Raw genomic sequence first — 20,134 nt, forward strand, 5'->3', positions numbered from 1 at the left:
AAATGTCACAGCATTATTCCTTTGCTGGGTTTCCCTAGTCTGCCGAACCCTCTTCCATCCCCTACCCCCTTCCACCTGTTTTCCCTTTACTTCATTCCATAGTCATTTTTCATTGTATTTAGCAAAAACCTGGGGCTTCACCTTTATGCATGACAGGTGCCAGTTTGGCTATTGGTGCTTGTCTGTCAGTATCAAAAACGGAGGAAGCTATTGGTGTAAGTATTATTTTTTTAGAGAGAGGAAAATACTATTTCTAGTGCACCCCCCAAACAATATTAAAAGTTTTTTTTAAAGATGAAAACAACCATAAACCAACATGAAATAAGGGAGAGAAAATATAATAAAATGAAAGAGAAAGATAAAAGTGCAAGAAAATTTTAAAAAAATGATCATCCTGCCTTTTTCAAGGTGGCCCATTTTAAGAAGAAGCATCACAGTTCTTATGAAATTTAATTCCACCCATCAACTTCATTTGGACAATATGCTATGCAACCATAATACAGGAAAATAATATCCATTTGTAGCCAAAATTCATTTTCACCTTCATCCAGTCCTGCCATAGAGTTTACTATAAATCATCTTTGGACTATATACAATTAATTTTCTCTTCTTTACCCATCTGCTTCCTTTATTTTACCATGTTTTTGTTACATTTGTTTTTAAGGTCACTGTCATATTTCACTTGAACAGCTGGTGCTTAATATTGAAAGATCGTTGGATGATAAAGTTTCACAGACAGATGTCATTTTAAAAACTCATTATGTTTTACTGTTTGCTAAAACAAGCAGATTATGAGTAACATTTTTAATAAGGGATTTGTCTGCTGGTTGAGGAATCTGGCTCCTCAAATCAGAAAAGTTTATCTTAACCTTATTTGAAAGGCTGGAAAATTCAATTCCTTTTCCTCGTACTTAAGAAACATGGCCAGACGTCACAATTCTATTTACGAAACTTAAAAAGAAATGACACTATAGAAATTACCTTCATTTTGAGTCTGTCATCTGCACCTCTATAACTGTCTGGTTTAGTGCTGCAACCCAACAGGACAGACACAGACTTCAGAGGATCATCAGAACTGCAGAAAAAACAATTGCTGCCAACCTGCCTTCCATTGAAGACCTGTATACTGCACGAGTCAAAAAGAGGGTGGGGAAAATATTTACTGACCCCTCACATCCTGGACACAAATTGTTTCAACTCCTACCCTCAAAACGTCGCTACAGAGCACTGCACACCAAGACAACTAGACACAAGAACAGTTTTTTTCCGAACGCCATCGCTCTACTAAACAAATAATTCCCTCAACACTGTCAGACTTTCTACTAAATCTGCACTTCTATTCTACTAGTTTTTCTCATCATTCCTTTCACCCATTTCCTCCCATGTTGACTGTATGGCTGTAACTTGTTGCTTATATCCTAAGATTTTTATTAATATTGCTTCTTCATTGCTTATTTGACCGCTATGACAATCGTTAAGTGTTGTACCACATGATTCTTTACAAATGTATATTTTATTTTATGTACGCTGAGAGCATATGCACCAAGACAAATTCCTTGTGTGTCCAATCACACTTGGCCAATAAAAAATCCATTCTATTCTATTCTATTCTATTCTATATAATATGAACATTTAGGATTAAAAACTTTTTTTAATATAATTTTCAGGGTAACTGTTCTTCCAGATGGAAGCCTGCAAATTTTGAATGCCTCCAAATCTGATGAGGGAAAATACATATGCCGAGGAGAAAATATATTTGGTTCAGCAGAAATTACAGCTTCAGTATTTGTGAAAGGTGAGATATAACCAGAAAGTGATTGATTTGCCCAGGTAACGCAGAGTACTCTAAAAAAAGTCCAGACTAGTTTGGTCTAATGGTTTAAGGCATTAGGCTAGAACAGGGGTAGGCAAAGTTGGCTCTTCTTTGACTTGTGGACTTCAACTCCCAGAATTTCTGAGCCAATCATGCTAGCTCAGGAATTCTGGGAGTTGAAGTCCGCATGTCATAGAAGAAAGAGCCAACTTTGCCTACTCCTGAGCTAGAACATGGGAAACTTTGAGTTCTAGTTTCATGTTAGCCATGAATTCCAGCTGGGTGAATTTAAGCCAATTACTTTCTCAACAACCTTACAGAGTTGTTGTTGTTGTTGTGGGGAAAATAAATGAAGGAAGGTATGTTGGGTACCTTTGCCAGCTTGAATTATTTGTAAAAATAATCAAGAGGGATACAAAGAGATAAATAAAAGCAAGATGCTGGCATTCCAATATTGTGCTAAATACAGCCCCTAGAGAACAGAAATAAGAATGCTGAGATTCTTCTTCCTCCTCCTCATCTTCTTCCTCTTCTTCTTCTTCTTCTTCTTCTTCTTCTTCTTCTTCTTCTTCTTCTTCTTCCTCTTCTACTTCTTCTTCTTCTTCTTTTTCTTCTACTACTTCTTCTTATTCTACTTCTTATTCTTCTACTACTTCTTATTCTTCTACTACTACTTCTTCTTCTTCTACTTCTTCTTCTTCTTCTTCTACTTCTTCTTCTACTACTTCTACTTCTTCTTCTACTACTTCTTCTACTTCTTCTTCTTCTACTTCTTCTTCTTCCTCTTCCTCCTCCTTCTCCTCCCCTGTACTTTTAGGGATATTGGGGAAAGGATAGTGAAGCCCTTGGATCTCTTGGATTCAAGGTTTTTCTAACCTTGAGTAACTACAACCTCCTTGGAACTAGACTAGAACATGTTCATACCAAATCCTTACATCCAAAACAGCAGCCATATTCAGTTGTGAGTTTGGTGATCCAACATATTTTGCAACCATTCTTGACTTATAGTATTGTTGTATAATAATTATTACATTATGCAACCTTTCAAAATCCAGAGATGTGCAGATGTCATTGATTTGTTTTGTCTCCTAGAGCCTACCAGGATAGACCTGTCTCCCAAGAGAACTGAGCTCACAGTGGGAGAAAGCATTGTCCTCAGCTGCAAAGCTCTCCATGACCCAACCTTAGATGTCATCTTTCACTGGAGTCTCAATGGGCAGCCTATCGATTTTGAAAAAGAAGGTGGACATTTTGAAAGCATCAGGGCGGTGAGCATCAGTTAAAATCCATTTTCTTTGACACATTTAATAGAATGAAACATGTTGGACAAATCTTCTCTTCACTGCAAATTTTCAGTTATGACAGAATTACAAAAGGAAGGAAGGAAAGAAGGAAAGAAGGAAAGAGAAAGAAAGGAAGGAAGGAAGGAAGGAAGGAAGGAAGGAAGGAAGGAAAGAATTATTGAATTTAGCATCTCATTTAATTAAATTAATTAAAGTATAGGATATTTGCTTTCGGCAAAAAGAAATTGCAGTGAATCCAATCATTTGGCTATTGTTAAAATATTCGTGAGTTTTGTCCTTAGATACATTGGATCTTTAATTCTATAAATCCTGATTACTTACTAGAAATCCTGGAATTTTTTTTCTCAATTTATTTTAGAATACTAGAGTGACAAAAAATGACAAAGCACTGAGTTGACAGTCCCCCATCCTCTTAATGTTTGCAAGGCTGGTTTTCAATTGTGTTCCCAAAGAGATGGCAGTATTCTCTCTGGCTGGTCAACAGGTTTGGTGCAAAACTAAAAATACCCTCACCAGATAACCTGAAATTCTTGTTTATTCTTTTTATTTTTCCTGGCAAGGGAGAAAAGGGAGAGGAATCCAGCTGGCCCTTATATGAGGCTAGTGAAATGTCTGTCCCTTAGAACAGTGCTTCTCAACTTGGGGGTCGGGACCCCTTTGGGGGTCGAATGACTGTTTCACAGGGGTCACCTAAGACCATGGGAAAAGACAAATTTCCCATGGTGTTAGGAACTAAAGCTTCTATTCTGGTGCCTTGGAACATAATTTTACAATCCGACCAATCAGGCGTTTACAGAGGGGGTGTCCCTCTGACCTTCCTGCCAATCAGTTTAAAGTTCTGTTGGGACAATTGGTGCTAGACTTATGGTTGGGGGTCACCACAACACGAGGAACTGTATTAAGGGGTCGCGGCATTAGAAATGTTGAGAACTCCTGCCTTAGAATGACTATGGAAGATCAGGAGAAAGAACATGGTGTTATGCCACCTTACATATAGAAGGGAAGGAAGGGGGAATCTCAGAAAGCCAGTTTGGTCTAGGGGTTAAAACACCCAGCTAGAAACTGGGAGACCATGAGTTCAAGTTCCACTTTAGGCTTAAAAATCAACTGGGTGGCATTGGGTTGGTCATTCTATCTCAGCCTAATCAATTCCACAGGATAGTTATTGTGAGGAAAATAGGAGGATTGAGTATGTTCATTGCCTTGAGTTATTTATAAAAATAATAAAGGTGCGGTATAAATGAAATAAATAAATAGTTAAATAGTTAAAAGAATTTAGTAAAATCCCCACCCACAACATGAAATCAAAAGGAAATACAGTGTTCCCTCGATTTTCGCAGGGGATGCGTTCCAAGACTGCCCGCGAAAGTCGAATTTCCACAAAGTAGAGCTGTGGAAGTAAATACGCTATTTTTGGCTATGAACAGTATCACAAGCCTTCCCATAACACGTTTACCCCTAAATTACCATTTCCCATTCCATTAACAACCATTTACTCACCATTATTACTGGTACTTGCCATTGAATAAGACACTTAGTGATCCTGATATTTATAAACATAATTATTTATTATCAATTTTTTTTTTTTTTGCGATAATAATGTTGATTGGCCAAGATTTCAGCCAATCAGCAAATGGCAGATGAAAGTTTAGTGATGACATATGATGTAATCGGGCGGGAAAAACCATGGTATAGAAAAAAAACCACGAAGTATTTTTTAATTAATATTTTTTGAAAAAACATCGCATAGGCTATTTGCAAAGTTCGAACTCGCAAAAATCAAAGGAACACTGTATCTTCATAATTTCTGTCACCTCCAGGCAGCTGCACCAACTTTTTCTTTCCTGGCGGCGGCGGCTCCGGTGGCTTCCCTTCATCATGTGACATTCCCGACACTGCTGCTGCTCCTCGAAGGGAAGCCGCCGCCATCGCCACCACTGGGAAAGAAAAAAATTGGTGCAGCTGCCTAGAGGTAACAAACTGAACCACTGAGGAAAGGAGCCCCCCGAAGCTGCCGGTATTGCAGCCAGCCCTACCCTTCCTGCAGCTTGGAGCAGTTAGACGGTAGAGACTGGGAGGCTGTTAAGAGGGCAGCCAGGAGGGGCAGATCTTTATCCCATAGGAAATAGAGGAAATAGATTTAATTGGTTCCCAGCAAGTCAATGGGCTTGGAACCAATTAAATCCATTTCCATTATTTCCTATGGGATAAATTAATTCGGTTCTCGACCAAATCGGTTCTCAACCACACTTCCGGAATGAATTGTGGTCGAGAACTGAGGTACCACTGTATTCAATGAGAATATTTTATTCATTCAGCTCTAGGATGTGTTATTTGAGTTTTCCCTTTATTTTTTTGAGCAGTATACTAATAATAGTATTTAACTGTTATTTAAAAGTCCTAGTTAGTGAATTTATTATAATACAACAGACACAATCTGTATCTGGACATAGCAGAGAAAACCCATGTTATCTCAGTTATTTTGGCCATATACATAAAATAACCTGGGATATAAATGGTCCCAATTGACACCAATAATGTAAATTCAGATTTAAAAACAATTGGTCCATGACAAATATTCCAGCCACCCGTATGGTCCATTAATTTAAGATTTTTTTTCTTACTGGGAATTCAACAGCTTTAATGTTGCAGAGTATAATGGGCAGATTAAATGTATATAGTTAATTTTGTGGTTCCTTGGGAGTCTTTAATATCTCCCTGAAATGATTTTGCTTGATGAAGGAGAATGCATACAGGACAAGACTTTAAATACAGACTGAAATGTGTTGAATCTCTATTCAAAACTTAGAATCTTGGATAATGAAGATGACAAAAGAACAGCAGTGTTTAAAAACCTGCAGCATCCCAAAATTAACTTAAACTGCCTTTTGTTGCACAGATAATGGCACTTGCAAAATCTAATCACCAGAGACAATGTAGTAAGAATTCCTAAAGGAGCTAGGGATATGATTGGGTTTTACTAGCCTAAAATTGATTCCATTCTAAATGTAAATTTGAGTTAAATATTAACACAGAGCCATGTAAGATATATAAAGGAAAGGGAAACTCCCTAAGGAAACAAACAAAAGACTAATAAGGTGATGATTTGAATAGAAACTTCTTATGCTGATTTATAGAGGCTGGGTATGAATCCCAACCATGTTTTAACGCAGAACATTATACAATAGTGTGGGATCGGCACTAGATATCATTCATGTTAAAAGTAAATCTGCCAGGCTACAGTATTTGTCAAAACAGCAAAGGAGTTGCCATGTTTTCCTCAGTAACAGTGAGAATGTATTTATTTATTTTTATTTTATTTATTTATCAAGTGTGTATTGGTAGGATACAAAGAAATAAAACTGTTTATATACACGATATTGGTACTAATAAGAGAGAAGCATTAGGACAGGGACGGTAGACACCCTAGAAACATAGAAACATAGAAGTCTGACGGCAGAAAAAGACCTCATGTTCCATCTAATCTGCCCTTATACTATTTCCTGTGTTTTATCTTAGGATGGATATATGTTTATCCCAGGCATGTTTAAATTCAGTTACTGTGGATTTATCTACCACGTCTGCTGGAAGTTTGTTCCAAGGATCTACTATTTCAGTAAAATAATATTTTCTCACGTTGCTTTTGATCTTTCCCCCAACTAACTTCCGATTGTGTCCCCTTGTTCTTGTGTTCACTTTCCTTTTAAAAACACTTCCCTCCTGGACCTTATTTAACCCTTTAATGTATTTAAATGTTTCGATCATGTCCCCCCTTTTCCTTCTGTCCTCCAGACTATACAGATTGAGTTCATTAAGTCTTTCCTGATACGTTTTATGCTTAAGACTTTCCACCATTCTTGTAGCCCATCTTTGGACCCGTTCAATTTTGTCAATATCTTTTTGTAGGTGAGGTCTCCAGAACTGAACACAGTATTCCAAATGTGGTCTCACCAGCATTCTATATAGCGGGATCATAATCTCCCTCTTCCTGCTTGTTATACCTCTAGCTATGCAGCCAAGCATCCTACTTGCTTTCCCTACCGCCTGACTGCACTGTTCACCCATTTTGAGACTGTCAGAAATCACTGCCCCTGGTGCACTTATGTACGCCCCTTACTGACCTCTTAGGAATCAGGTGAGGTCAACAGTGGATAGCCTAAGGGTAAAGTTTTGGGGGAATTTGTGATGAAACAACAGAATCCCGTAGTGAGTTCCATGCATTAACAACTCAGTTGCTGAAGTCATATTTTCTACAGTCGAGTTTGGAGCGGTTTACTTTGAGTTTGTATCTGTTATGTGCTCGTGTATTGTTGTGGTTGAAGCTGAAGTAGTCACTGACAGGAAGGACATTGTAGCAAATGGTTTTATGGGCTAAGCTTAGGTTATGTTTTAAGGCAATGAAGCTCCAAGCTTTCTAAGCCTAGGATTTCAAGTCTGGTTGCCTATGGTATTCTGTTGCAAGTAGAATGGTGGAGGACTCTTCTCGTAAAATATCTCTGGATGCTTTCTAATATATTTATGTCCGAAATGCAGTGTGGGTTCCAGATAGATGAGCTGTATTCAAGGATTGTTCTGGTGAAAGTTTTGTATGCTTTGATTAGTAGAGAGATATTACCGGAGAAGAAGCTACGTAGGATTAGGTTAACAATTCTTGATGGGCGAACCAAACTCACACAATTCGGGTCCGTACCGAATTTTGCGATGTTCGGTACGCCGAACACGAACATGAAATTTTTTGAAACTTCGGGCAAAGTTCGGGGTCGTGTTCGGCGTTCGGAACTTTGACGTCACTGGCAGGTTGCTAAGGACACCAAGGTGATCACTTCCTGGATTCCATGGAATCCAGGAAGTGATCACCTTGGCGTCCTTACTGCCGGTGACGCAAAGCTCCACCCCCGGAATCTCTTCGTGGGAGGGATTCCCCAGCTCCTCCAAAGGGAGGTCTTCACGTAAAAATAAACATTGTTATTTTTACAAAAAAGGCCGCCGCAGTGGCACTGCAAGCAAAGGGCAGTCCTTTCACGTAAAAATAAATATGCTTAATTTTACGTGAAAGGACCGCCCTTTGCTTGCAGCGCCGCTGCGGTGTCCTTTTTTGTAAAAATAACAACGTGTATTTTTACGTGAAGACCTCCCTTTGAAGGAGCTGGGGAATCCCTCCCACGAAGAGATTCCAGGGGCGGAGCTTTGATGTCATCGGCAGGTTGCTAAGGATGCCAAGGTGATCACTTCCTCCCCTCTATTTCCTGGGTGCCCCCCTGTCTCAAGCTGTGTAGCTAGGCGAACGGGTGCCGATCAGCTGTTGAGAAAAGATGGGGGAGGAAATGGGCCCCCTGCAACTAATGCCAGTGCTGGTCTTCCTGCCGCTTTCGGAGGAGGAGGGAGAGTCACAAGGTTATTATTGTCGCATGATGACTTTTCATCTCACTTGAGGGCTGAGTGAGGGCTTCGCAAGGGGAAAAAAGGGGGGGGAGAGAGCCAAGCTGAGACTGGTAATCCAGGAAGTGACTGCCACCGGTCAGCTGGAGCTGCGCACGCAGCTTCATTTCCGCTAGTGGAACTGCATTCCACCCCGTCCTGCCTGCTGCCCACCCCTGGATGTAAGGTCTCCTGCACCAGCAGGGGGTTGGACTAGATGACCTGCAAGGTCCCTTCCAACTCTAATAATAAATAAACAAACAAAGAAACAAATAAATAAATAAACATAGAAACATAGAAGTCTGACGGCAGAAAAAGACCTCATGGTCCATCTAGTCTGCCCTTATACTATTTTCTGTATTTTATCTTAGGATGGATATATGTTTATCTCAGGCATGTTTAAATTCAATTACTGTGGATTTATCTACCACGTCTGCTGGTAGTTTGTTCCAAGGATCTACTACTCTTTCAGTAAAATAATATTTTCTCAAGTTGCTTTTGATCTTTCCCCCAACTAACTTCAGATTGTGTCCCCTTGTTCTTGTGTTCACTTTCCTATTAAAAACACTTCCCTCCTGGATCTTATTTAACCCTTTAACATATTTAAATGTTTCGATCATGTCCCCCCTTTTCCTTCTGTCCTCCAGACTATACAAATTGAGTTCATTAAGTCTTTCCTGATACGTTTTATGCTTAAGACCTTCCACCATTCTTGTAGCCCGTCTTTGCACCCGTTCAATTTTGTCAATATCTTTTTGTAGGTGAGGTCTCCAGAACTGAACACACTATTCCAAATGTGGTCTCACCAACGCTCTATATAGCGAGATCATAATCTCCCTCTTCCTGCAATAATACTAAATGAAAGTATAATTTTAATGAGGTGCTTGTATAGTGGTCTTACTTTTCCCCAAAACTGAAATTCATCCAATTGGTTCTGCTATTTAGATTTTTAGGTAATAGACATATTTCTTTTCCTGGGAAATACATAGTGATGCAATAATTGTGAATCCTTTCTTAGAGCATCACGATACATAAGATACTGAGGGAGTTAGACCAGGCAGTTATTGTCTATATGATATTTTTATTTGCTTTAACAACAAAGCTCCCATTAAATGTAAATTATTTTCACAGGAGAAGAAAAATGTCAACTGATTTGGTCTTACCCTTTCTGTATCCATGCTTTTATACCAAAAGCATAAATTTTTCTGAATACACCATATTTCACAGCTAATAAGCATTGCAGCAGCAGACAACATGGCAAACTTTGAATCCCAAATTGGCACCTTTATCGAAAGGAAATACAATTCATCACATTGTCCAACTTCAGAGGCACAATGAGTTGGTGAAGTAACTGAGATCTTAGAACCTCACAGGCGAAAACATGAGAACTGAACTTTTATTTTCCTGCACATTTGGTTTAGACAAGTATCAACAGATCTGTCAGTCTTTATCTAAACAAAGAAGATTTATTTATTTATTTGTTTGTTTGTTTGTTTGTTTGTTTGTTTATTTATTTATTCATTCATTCATTCATTCATTCATTCATTTATTTATTTATTAGATTTGTATGCCGGCCCTCTCCGAAGACTCGTGGCGGCTAACAACAATAAAAAAGACAATGTAAACAAATCTAATATTAAAAATCATCCTAAAAACCCCAATTTAAAGAACCAATCATGCATACAAGCATACCATGTATAAATTCTATAAGGCTAGGGGGGAAGGGAAAATTTCAATTCCCCCATGCCTGATGACAGAGGTGGGTTTTAAGGAGCTTGCGAAAGGCAAGGAGGGTGGGGGCAACTCTGATATCTGGGGGGAGTTGGTTCCAGAGAGTCGGGGCCGCCACAGAGAAGGCTCTTCCCCTGGGTCCCGCCAGACGACATTGTTTAGTCAATGGGACCCAGAGAAGGCCAACTGTGGGACCTAACTGGTCGCTGGGATTCATGCGGCAGAACGCAGTCCCAGAGATATTATATTATTAGAAGGCTTTGGGTTGATTTTTTTTAATGAATACTTTGATTTTTTTTTCCCCCATGGTCTCTAAGTAGATTTTGCTTATTTGAATTCAAAGTATGTGGAACCCTGGCAGTCTCTAGATTTGCATTCTGAATAAAAATAGAATTATGGAAGAAGATTATGGAGGGACAAGAATAATATGATCTGCATGACCATAAGAACATGACAATGGCCCTATTGAATTAGATGAAAATCCCATCTTAATCCAACTCTATGCTTCTCAATGACCTTGGGTGCTGATAGATCAGAGTTGGAGAATGACCTATAGTGTTGGGTGAACCGGACCTGCAAAGTTCAGGTTCATACCAAACTTTGCGCGGTTCGGTATGCTGAACCCGAACCCGAATTTTTGCAAAAGTTCGGCAAAAGTTCGGGTTTGGGTTTGGGAGAGCACCGGGAAGCACCCCAGCTGTTCCAGAAGGTGACAGCTGGGCGGCGGTGCTTCCTGGCGCTTTCCCAAGAGCCTAACTCGAAAGTTCGGCAAAAGTTCGGGCTCAGGTTCAGGTGCCGATCACGAATTTTTTAAAAAGTTGGGTTCGCCCAACACTAATGACCACCATTGTTGGTCATTCTCCAATGTTGCCCATTGTTCCCCTACATCTGGAGGGAGGACATTGGAGGGGGACGGTGCTACATTAAGTCTCCAAGATTGCCGGCCCTTAACAGACCTCTTTCATATGAATATATATCCATTTTCTTTCAATGCCACACTTATAGAAATTAAAGAAATATAGTCAATTATCTAACCAACTGATTGCCGAGTCAGCCTACAATATGGCCTTTAAACTGGTTTTTAGAAATTTTAGAATTCCAGGTACAAAAACCAGGTACATATTACCACATCTGGTGGACATGTGAAACCACCCAAAAATATTGGGAAAAAATTAAAACTATACTAGAACAAATTACTTCTCAGACTATCCATGCGAAACCCGAACTATTTCTACTAGGAATCACAAGACAAAATTTTAGTAAAGAAAACAGATATATTATAATCCATATTATTACAGCCGCACGGATTTTATATGCACAATTTTGGAAGCAAGAAAAAACCCCAACTACTCTATCACTCTTGATAAAAATAGTGGAATGCGCAGAAATGTCCAAACTAACAATGGAACTGCAAAACAAGGATGAGACAGATTTCTACAAAGCTTGGGATAAATGGTACCTCTGGTTAAAAAAAAGGAATTATCTAAAAATTACCCATCAAGAAAAATATCCAACAAAAACAACTTGAAAAAATAGCAATTTACATCACAAATCATAACATCAAACTGAAACAACAAACTGTAAACATCGATCGACACGAATTCCAACTTTACAAAGAAAATAAACCCCTAAATGAATTATATATATTGGCACTAAAAACTACATTCAAAACATATCGATAAAGCCTTAGGGTAAAACACACCAACTACGAGCTCAAACTACAGGCCGCAAATCATGAAAGACCCAGCTCTAACGCTGGTTTTCGCTTCTCTATGCCCCCCTCCTTCTTCTCCCTATCCTCCTTCCTTCTATAACTACTTCCCTCCCTTCACAACCCCCTTCTCCCACTCCCTAATTACTACATAAGTAGAGTGTAAAAAATGTATAATATGCATATCTCTTTTGTCTTTCTGTATTTGGTTTTTATTGTATATATTTAATAAATTTATTTTAAAAAATAAATAAATAATAATTTAGAATTCCATAGGGCCAGTTAAGGCCACCGAGCGCATTCCCTATTGCTAGAGAAAAAGCAAACTTTTAGGAATTCTGGACAGCATGTCATAGAATGTGACTAATAAAAGTAAATAAAGCTGAAAACACTAAGACTCCATTGCTATAATGATATTGTGTGACCATTATATAAATCAAGATGCAGTTCAGCAAAAAGGCCAGCAGAATCCTCTATAAATTTTTCTTAAATGCTAAAAGGGACAATAGGCAATTGTCATTCAGTACAGGGCAGCAGTCTTAAGAAAGGCAATTTAGGATTAATTTATCACCTGCCACTATGCATTTTTTTAAAGTAAGCAAACAAGCACAGAATTATCCTGACTCAGTTTTTACATATATTTAAAGCAGCATTCTTTTATGATACTCTGAGAAACAAATTCAGCAGTGAATATTTTTTTAAAACTCCAGCAATTCAACAGAATTTTAATGCAAAACTGAACAAGTTGGGCTGTATTCAAATTGGTTACTCTCACGATGCTCCCTGAAAATAGTTTCATTGCATTCTCCCATATCTGTATCAAGTGTGACATTTATTGTTGATTTCTGTATATATTTACATCTAAATTCTTGTTTGAGTTTACTTTTCTATATGGACTTCCAATTAATTGCCATTGGTTCAATTAGAAAATATACCACCGGCTATTGTGCATAGCTATCAAATATTGATAGTTTAAAAATAATGAGAAACTTTGCGGCATTATAAAAGCTAACCATTTTTATATTAAATCTTTTGTATTGTGGATATCATTAACTGCATCACTCAATCCATTGCGTATTATTCTTGGCAAGTCTAGAGAAAGAAGGGAAGATTCTAAACCGTTCTATGTAGAATGGTTGCAGGAATTGGGTAGGGCTAATCTAGAGAAAAGAAGAACTAGGAGGGACATGATAGCAGTATTCCAATATTTGAGGAGCTGCCGCAAAGAAGAGGAGACAATCTTATTATCTAAAGCAGTGTTTTTCAACCAGTGTGCCGCGGCAAACTAGTGTGCCGTGAGACATGGTCAAGTGTGGGGGAGGGGAGAGGAGAGAATTCTTTATTGTCCAAGTGTGATTGGACACACAAGGAATTTGTCTTTGGTGCATATTCTCTCAATGATTCTGGGGGCGGAGCTTTGACATCACGTATACCGGCAGGTTGCTAAGGACGGCAAGGTGATCATGGAATCCAGGAAGTGATCACCTTGGCGTCCTTAGCAACCTGCCGGTGACGTCAAGACTCCGCCCCTGGAATCTCTTCATGGGAGGGATTCCCCAGCTCCTTCAAAGGGAGGTCTTCACATAAAAATAAACATTGTTATTTTTACGAAAAAAGACGCCGCAGCGGCACTGCAAGCAAACGGCGGTCCTTTTAGGTAAAAATAAACATGTTTATTTTTACGTGAAAGGACCGCCCTTTGCTTGCAGGATGCTGCATCATCCTTTCATGTAAAAATAAACATTTATGTGTAATAGATGCATAAAGATTGGGAAGTATTTGTTAACAACAATGGAATGGAGATGTTAATGGATGTTTTGGGCAGCAGGCCACAGAATACTTTGTCATGCCACCAGAAATGTTTCTGGGATTATCCCTATAGCAATATCTCCATACATCATCAACAACAACAACAACAACAACATCACAACAACAACAACAACAACAGAGTTGGAAGGGACCTTGGAGGTCTTCTAGTCTAACCTCCTGCTTAGGCAGGAAATTCTACATATGTGTTATACAGTGGTACCTCTACTTAAGAACTTAATTCGTTCCATGACCAGGTTCTTAAGTAGAAAAGTTTGTAAGTAGAAGCATTTTTTTCCACAGGAATCAATGTAAAAGCAAATAATGTGTGCAAACCCATTAGGAAAGAAATAAAACCTTGGAATTTGGGTGGGAGGAGGAGGAAGAGGAGGACAGTCGCTGCCCAAAGTGAATGGAGTATTTCTTTTCTCTGGGCACTGGCAGAGGTTTATTCTCTCTCCAAGCGCGCAGAGAAAGGAAAATGCTTTGTTCACTCTGGACTGCCAAAGCCTCCTTAAGCACCATTGAAAGGCTCCTCTGCCAGCCCAGAAAAGCCTGAGATGGCCAGGATTAAAGAGAGAATGGCAGGAAACTGGCCGGGCCTTCATGCAGCTCTCAAATTTCCTGGGAAATTTTTCTGGGCTCGGGTTCTTAAGTAGAAAATGGTTCTTAAGAAGAGGCAAAAAAATCTGGTTCTTATCTAGAAAAGTTCTTAAGTAGAGATGTTCTTAAGTAGAGGTACCACTGTACATGCAACTGTTCCAGATCTACAGCTGGCATTTTTAATCCAAATATAGTGGTACCTCGTGATATGAACTCCTCGTGATACGAACATCTCGAGATATGAACCCGGGGTTCGGAAATTTTTTGCCTCTTGTTACGAACTTTTTCCGGCTTACAAACCCACCGCAGATCACAAAATGGCGCTCCGCTGGGCGCCGCCACACGGCTGTCACCTGTTAAAACAGCCGGGGGGCTTCTCAGCGTTCTCCCGAACACCAAACCCGGACGTTTGGCAAAAGTTTGGGTTCCGGTTCCGGAGGCCGCCGAGAAGCACCCGGCTGTTTCAGAAGGTTATAGCCAGCTGAAACGTGGCCTCCAGGAAGGATGTCTTCGTGATGTCAAAGCTCCACCCATGGAATTCCCTATTGGGATTCCCCACCTCCGTTTCAGCCTCCAAATCGGCCGAAAATGCCACTGCCGATTGCAAAAACGGCGCTCTGCTGGGCATCGCCGCCCGGCTGTAACCTTCTGAAACAGCCGGGCACTTCTCGGAGGCCTCAGGAACCCGAACCTTTGCCGAACTTCCGGGTTCAGCTTTCGGGAGAACGCCGAGAAGCCCCCCGGCTGTTTTAAAAGGTGACAGCTCGGCAGCGACGCCCAGCAGAGTGCCATTTTGCGATTATTTTTTTCTCCTTGCACGCATTAATTGCTTTTACATTGTTTCCTATGGGAAACATTGTTTCGTCTTACAAACCTTTCGCCTTACGAACCACCTTCCGGCACCAGTTAAGTTCGTAAGACGAGGTATTACTGTATCAGGATTCGATTTTTTATGCTTGTTTGTGTGCTTATTTATTTATTTATTTATTAGATTTGTATGCCACCCCTCTCCGTAGACTCTCCCTACTCTCTCCCCACTCACTCTCTCTCTCTTGCACACACACACACACATTTTTTAGAATGTTTATTAAGATTCCCTAGCACTTCCCTTCACCCAGCCTCAGCACTGTCCCAAATGAAGCTAGCCACAAACAGGCCAAGATTAGTCCACAAGGCTATAGCCAATAGTCCATCAAACCATAGAATGTCACTCCAACAAGTAAGTCCATCAAACAAACTTAAATCAGGCAAAACTGATAGTACATCTACCTTGAATGGGTGCTCAGCGACCAGTTATAAATTGAGGACCACCCATAAATTGAGAACGCTGGTGGGAATAGATTACTATGAGGATTATGTTTTCTATCCCAAATGCTCAAAGGAAGCAGCTCCTCCATTTTCGCAAATCTATATTCGTAATGTGTTTGAGCAGATGTTATTGTATTGCTATTTTTTTTTCCCCACAGCAAGCATCTTCTGCGGATTTAATGATCAGGAACATCCTTCTGATGCATGCTGGAAGATATGGCTGCAGGGTGCAATCTACAGCAGACAGTGTATCAGATGAGGCAGAACTTCTTGTTAGGGGTGAGTATACTAATCACAGAAGACAAGATCAGCATAAATAATTGCGCAACCCAGTTGAAATACAGAGATTGAATGCTGATCTCATGGCTCCAGGGTTGTTGTTTTTTTAAAATAACTTTATTAAAAATTATGTTATACAAATAAAACTTGATACTACTAACTAGATAATACAGAAATACATTTTTTTTAAAAAAAAATATTAAAAAGCACAGAAAAAGGAAAGAAGGAAGAAAGGAAAGAAAAAAATAGAAGCAACTTTATTTTATATAAGGGGCGTACATAAGTGCACCGGTGTGCCTTTCGTCCCCTGTCCAATTGTCTTTCCTTTCTCTCACTTATCATATATATTTTCTTTCTTTCATATATCCTCTCCTCTAAGTTCACTTTACCCTTATATATATTACTACATGTCTATTTTTCTTCCTATGTATTTGTGTATTGGACAAATGGATAAATAAATAAAAAAAATAAAATTCCCAGCAGCTTAATCAACACTAACTTATCACGGTCTCTTCAAATCCAACCATGTTCCCCTTTTCATTTCATATCTCACCTCATTCTCTATAAGCCTAACTCTAAAACAGTGGTTCTCAATCTGGGGGTTGGGAACATTTTGGGGGTTGAATGACCATTTCATAGGGGTCGCCTAAGACCATGGGAAAACACAAAATTCCTATAGTGTTAGAAACTAAAGTTTCTATTCTGGCGCCTTGGAACATATTTTTACAATCCAACCAATCAGGCATTTACAGGGGGGATGTCCATCTGACCTTCCTGCCAATCAGCTTAAAGCTCTGTCGGGAGAATTGGCGCTAGACTTATGGTTGGGGGTTACCACAACATGAGGAAACTGTATGAGTCTTTGGAGAAGGGTGGCATACAAGTCATAATAATAATAATAATGATGATGATGATGATGATGATGATGATGATGATGATGATGATGATGGCTTACAAGGGGAACATTCAAAAATGAGACAGAAGGACTAATACAAGAACAGACCATTAGAACAAATGCTGTCAAAGCCAGAATTGAAAAAATCAACAGACGATCCAAAGTGCAGACTCTGTAAAGAAACAGATGAAACAATCGATCACATACTCAGCTGCTGCAAAAAAGATCTCACAGACTGACTACAAGCATAGACGCAATGCTGTGGCACAGATGATCCACTGGAACTTATGCCAGAACTACCATCTACCAGTGGCAAAGAACTGGTGGGATCATAAGCCTGAAAAAGTGGTCAAAAATGAGCAAGCAAAACTACTGTGGGACTTCCGACTTCAGACTGACCAAATTCTGAAGCATAACACACCAGACATCCTGATTGTGGAGAAAAAGAAAGCATGGATCATCGACATCGCAATCCCAGGGGACAGCAGAATTGAGGAGAAGCAGCTAGAGAAATTAGTGAAATACGAAGATCTAAAAATCGAGCTGCAACGACTCTGGCATAAGCCAGTGAAAGTGATCCCAGTGGTACTTGGCACGCTGGGCGTAGTGTCAAAGGATCTCAGCGGACATTTGAAAACCATCAGAATTGACAAAATCCCCATCTGTCAATTGCAAAAGGCTGCTTTACTGGGATCGGCAAACATAATTCGCCGCTACATCACACAGTCCTAGGTGCTTGGGAAGCGCCCGACTGGTGATGAAATACAAAATCCAGCATAGTGATCTCGTTTGCTGTGTTGTATTGACATAATAATAATAATAATAATAATAATAATAATAATAATAATAATAATAATAATAATGGCGGCATTAGAAAGGTTGAAAACCACTGCTCTAAAACTTCATCTTTCTATATTACTCAATTAGAGCTCATTACGGGTTATCAGAAATAACAACATGAATATCCCAAAGGGTTTTTTTCAGATGGCAACTGGACTTTTTTGTTTTTTTCTTTGAAGATGTTTTGCTTCTCATCCAAGAAGCTTCTTCAGCTCTGACAGGATAGTGGGGAAGGAAAAGTTTTATATTCTTTGCTGGCAGCTAGTCAATTTCATCCTTTTGGAGAATCTTTGAGGCCACCTGAACAGACTAGCAATGTTCATAGCTTTACGTATTATTGAAGAATCAAAAATTTTAGCTCGATTTTTGATATTGATCCAGAACAAATTTTCTGTTCCTATTGGGATTCAGCCCGGCCAACTTTTATTTATTTGGACATCTTATCAGCTTCCTGTGTTTTTCATTTGGCATGACATACACATGCAGTAATGTTTGTGGCCTAGCAGTGTTTCCCAACCTTTTTTGAGCCGCGGCACATTATTCATATTTTCAAAATCCTGGGGAACACTGAACGGGGGGGGGGGGGGCGGCTAAAGAAAATGTTTGGACAAAAAAAAATCTCTTCCTCCCTTTTGCTCTATTTCTCCTTCCCTCTTTCTCTCTCTTCCTTTCTTGCCTTCTTTCTCTCTCCATCCCTTTCTTTCTTTCTTCCTCTCTTTCTCTCTCCCTCCTTCCCTTCCTCTATGTCTTTCTCCCTTGCTCTCTCTCTCTCTTTCTGTCTCTCTTGCTATCTCTCTCTTTCTTTTTTCTCTCTCTCTTGCTCTCTCTCTCTCTTGCGCTCTCTTTTTCACTGTCTCTTGCTATCTCTCTTTCTCTCTCTCTGCCTCTCTTGCTATCTTCTCTTTCTTTCTCTCTCTTTCTGTCTCTCTTGCTATCTTTCTTTCTCTCTCTCTCTCTCTGTCTCTCTTTGTCTCTCTCTCTCTCTCTTGCTTTCTCTTTCTTTCTCTCTCTCCCTTTCTCTGAAGGTCTCCTTTTTCCCGCCTTCCTTCTTTGGGGCCCAGCAGGAGAGCGCCGGCAACAGCGGCATCGGGCTGTAGCCAGGGGACAGTTGCGAGTGGGAGCTCCAGGTCAGAGGTACCGGCAACGGCAGCGCCACGCCCAGCTGGAGCTTCCCTAGGAGCTTCGCGGCACACTGGTTGGGAAACGCTGGCCTAGTATTTCTTGATTTCCTTCCCTGTAGAATAAAATAGAGCAAAAATCTATAATTCAAGATAACTCAAAACACAGGTTTTTATCAGTTCACTATATAAATGTAGGGCTACCTTATTACTCCAGTAAAAACTTGATACGCTGAATCAATACCCGTTTCATAGTCAGCTGTATTAACTTCTCCAGAATGCTTAAATTTGGCAATTTTCTTGCCTTTTTATTCTGTCTTTTACAGTGACTCTGTTTTATACTGAAACTTTTATAATCTATAATATGTGCTGCGTAGCCCTACAAGTTTATTTTTGCTACAGGATAAATGCATAGCTGGGTCATATCCCCACACCTGTAATTTGCACCAAAAAAAGTATTTTATTTAAATGAATGACACGCCTTTCTAACTGCAAATTGAAAATGTGAATTGTAGAGCTTTATTTCTATGAAGCTAGTCAGATCTGAATGCTTTTGTAACAAATGATCAGAGAGATAATTCCCCTCATTTTGTCCTGCTTAAAATCTCAATTTCTAGATAAAGTTGCTTCTATCTCTTCCCTTCCCTCCCCTCTCTCTTTTTCCCTTCTCTTCTCTTCTCTCCTCTTCTCTCTCTTCTCCTCTCCCCTCCCCTGTCCCTTCCCTTCCCATTCCTACCCTTCTGTTCTGTCTGGGTCCCCCCAGATGCCAACACCAACCAAAAAGAGTATCCAGACACACTGGTAAAAAGCAAAGGCAGTTTATATACTGGAAAGCAAACACAGGTAACAAAAACTGTTCTTACAGACAGGAACACGATGAAGCTTCACAGAGGTTTCACGAAGGCCAGGCAATATAACAGGATTCTTGCTGGCAAAAACAACGCTGGAGATAATAAAACCCACGCCTCCCCCAAGTCTTTCAGCCTTCTAGGCCACAAGCCAAGATCAGAGACGCCAAGAATCGAAGCAAGGTCACAGGACTCCCAATTGATAACTCTCCACAAGACTGTAAGGGCGGGCCTGCCTTTTCAACCCTGCTGAGGAGAACCACACCCAAACCCAGCTGTTGCCAATTCAGGGATGGAAATACCTTTCTAATTGGCCCCTTCTTTGAGCTGCATGTCTCTGCCTCATGTCTATTATAGCCTGTGTGTCTTCATCCAATGAATCCAGGCTACTAGCTGGGGAGAGCCCCCCCCCCCCCGGGGTCTCAGGCTGCTCTCCCTCCTCCTCTTCCTGATGTTCCTC

The 20,134-nt window shown here is 40.0% G+C and overlaps 1 protein-coding gene across 1 annotated transcript in view; it reads left to right on the forward strand.

Annotated features, from left to right (window-relative positions):
* The window catches only part of CNTN5 (contactin 5), a 439,109-nt gene that overhangs the window by 344,728 nt on the left and 74,247 nt on the right, over positions 1 to 20,134 (forward strand). Inside the window, exons 12-14 of the mRNA XM_070751525.1 lie at positions 1,668 to 1,795; positions 2,906 to 3,081; positions 15,853 to 15,973. Coding sequence (XP_070607626.1) covers positions 1,668 to 1,795; positions 2,906 to 3,081; positions 15,853 to 15,973 — 425 coding nt within the window. The remainder of the gene's footprint in view (positions 1 to 1,667; positions 1,796 to 2,905; positions 3,082 to 15,852; positions 15,974 to 20,134) is intronic.

This window comes from Erythrolamprus reginae, chromosome 4 (genome assembly GCF_031021105.1).
Source record: "Erythrolamprus reginae isolate rEryReg1 chromosome 4, rEryReg1.hap1, whole genome shotgun sequence".
In the NCBI taxonomy this organism is placed as follows: Eukaryota; Metazoa; Chordata; class Lepidosauria; order Squamata; family Dipsadidae; genus Erythrolamprus; species Erythrolamprus reginae.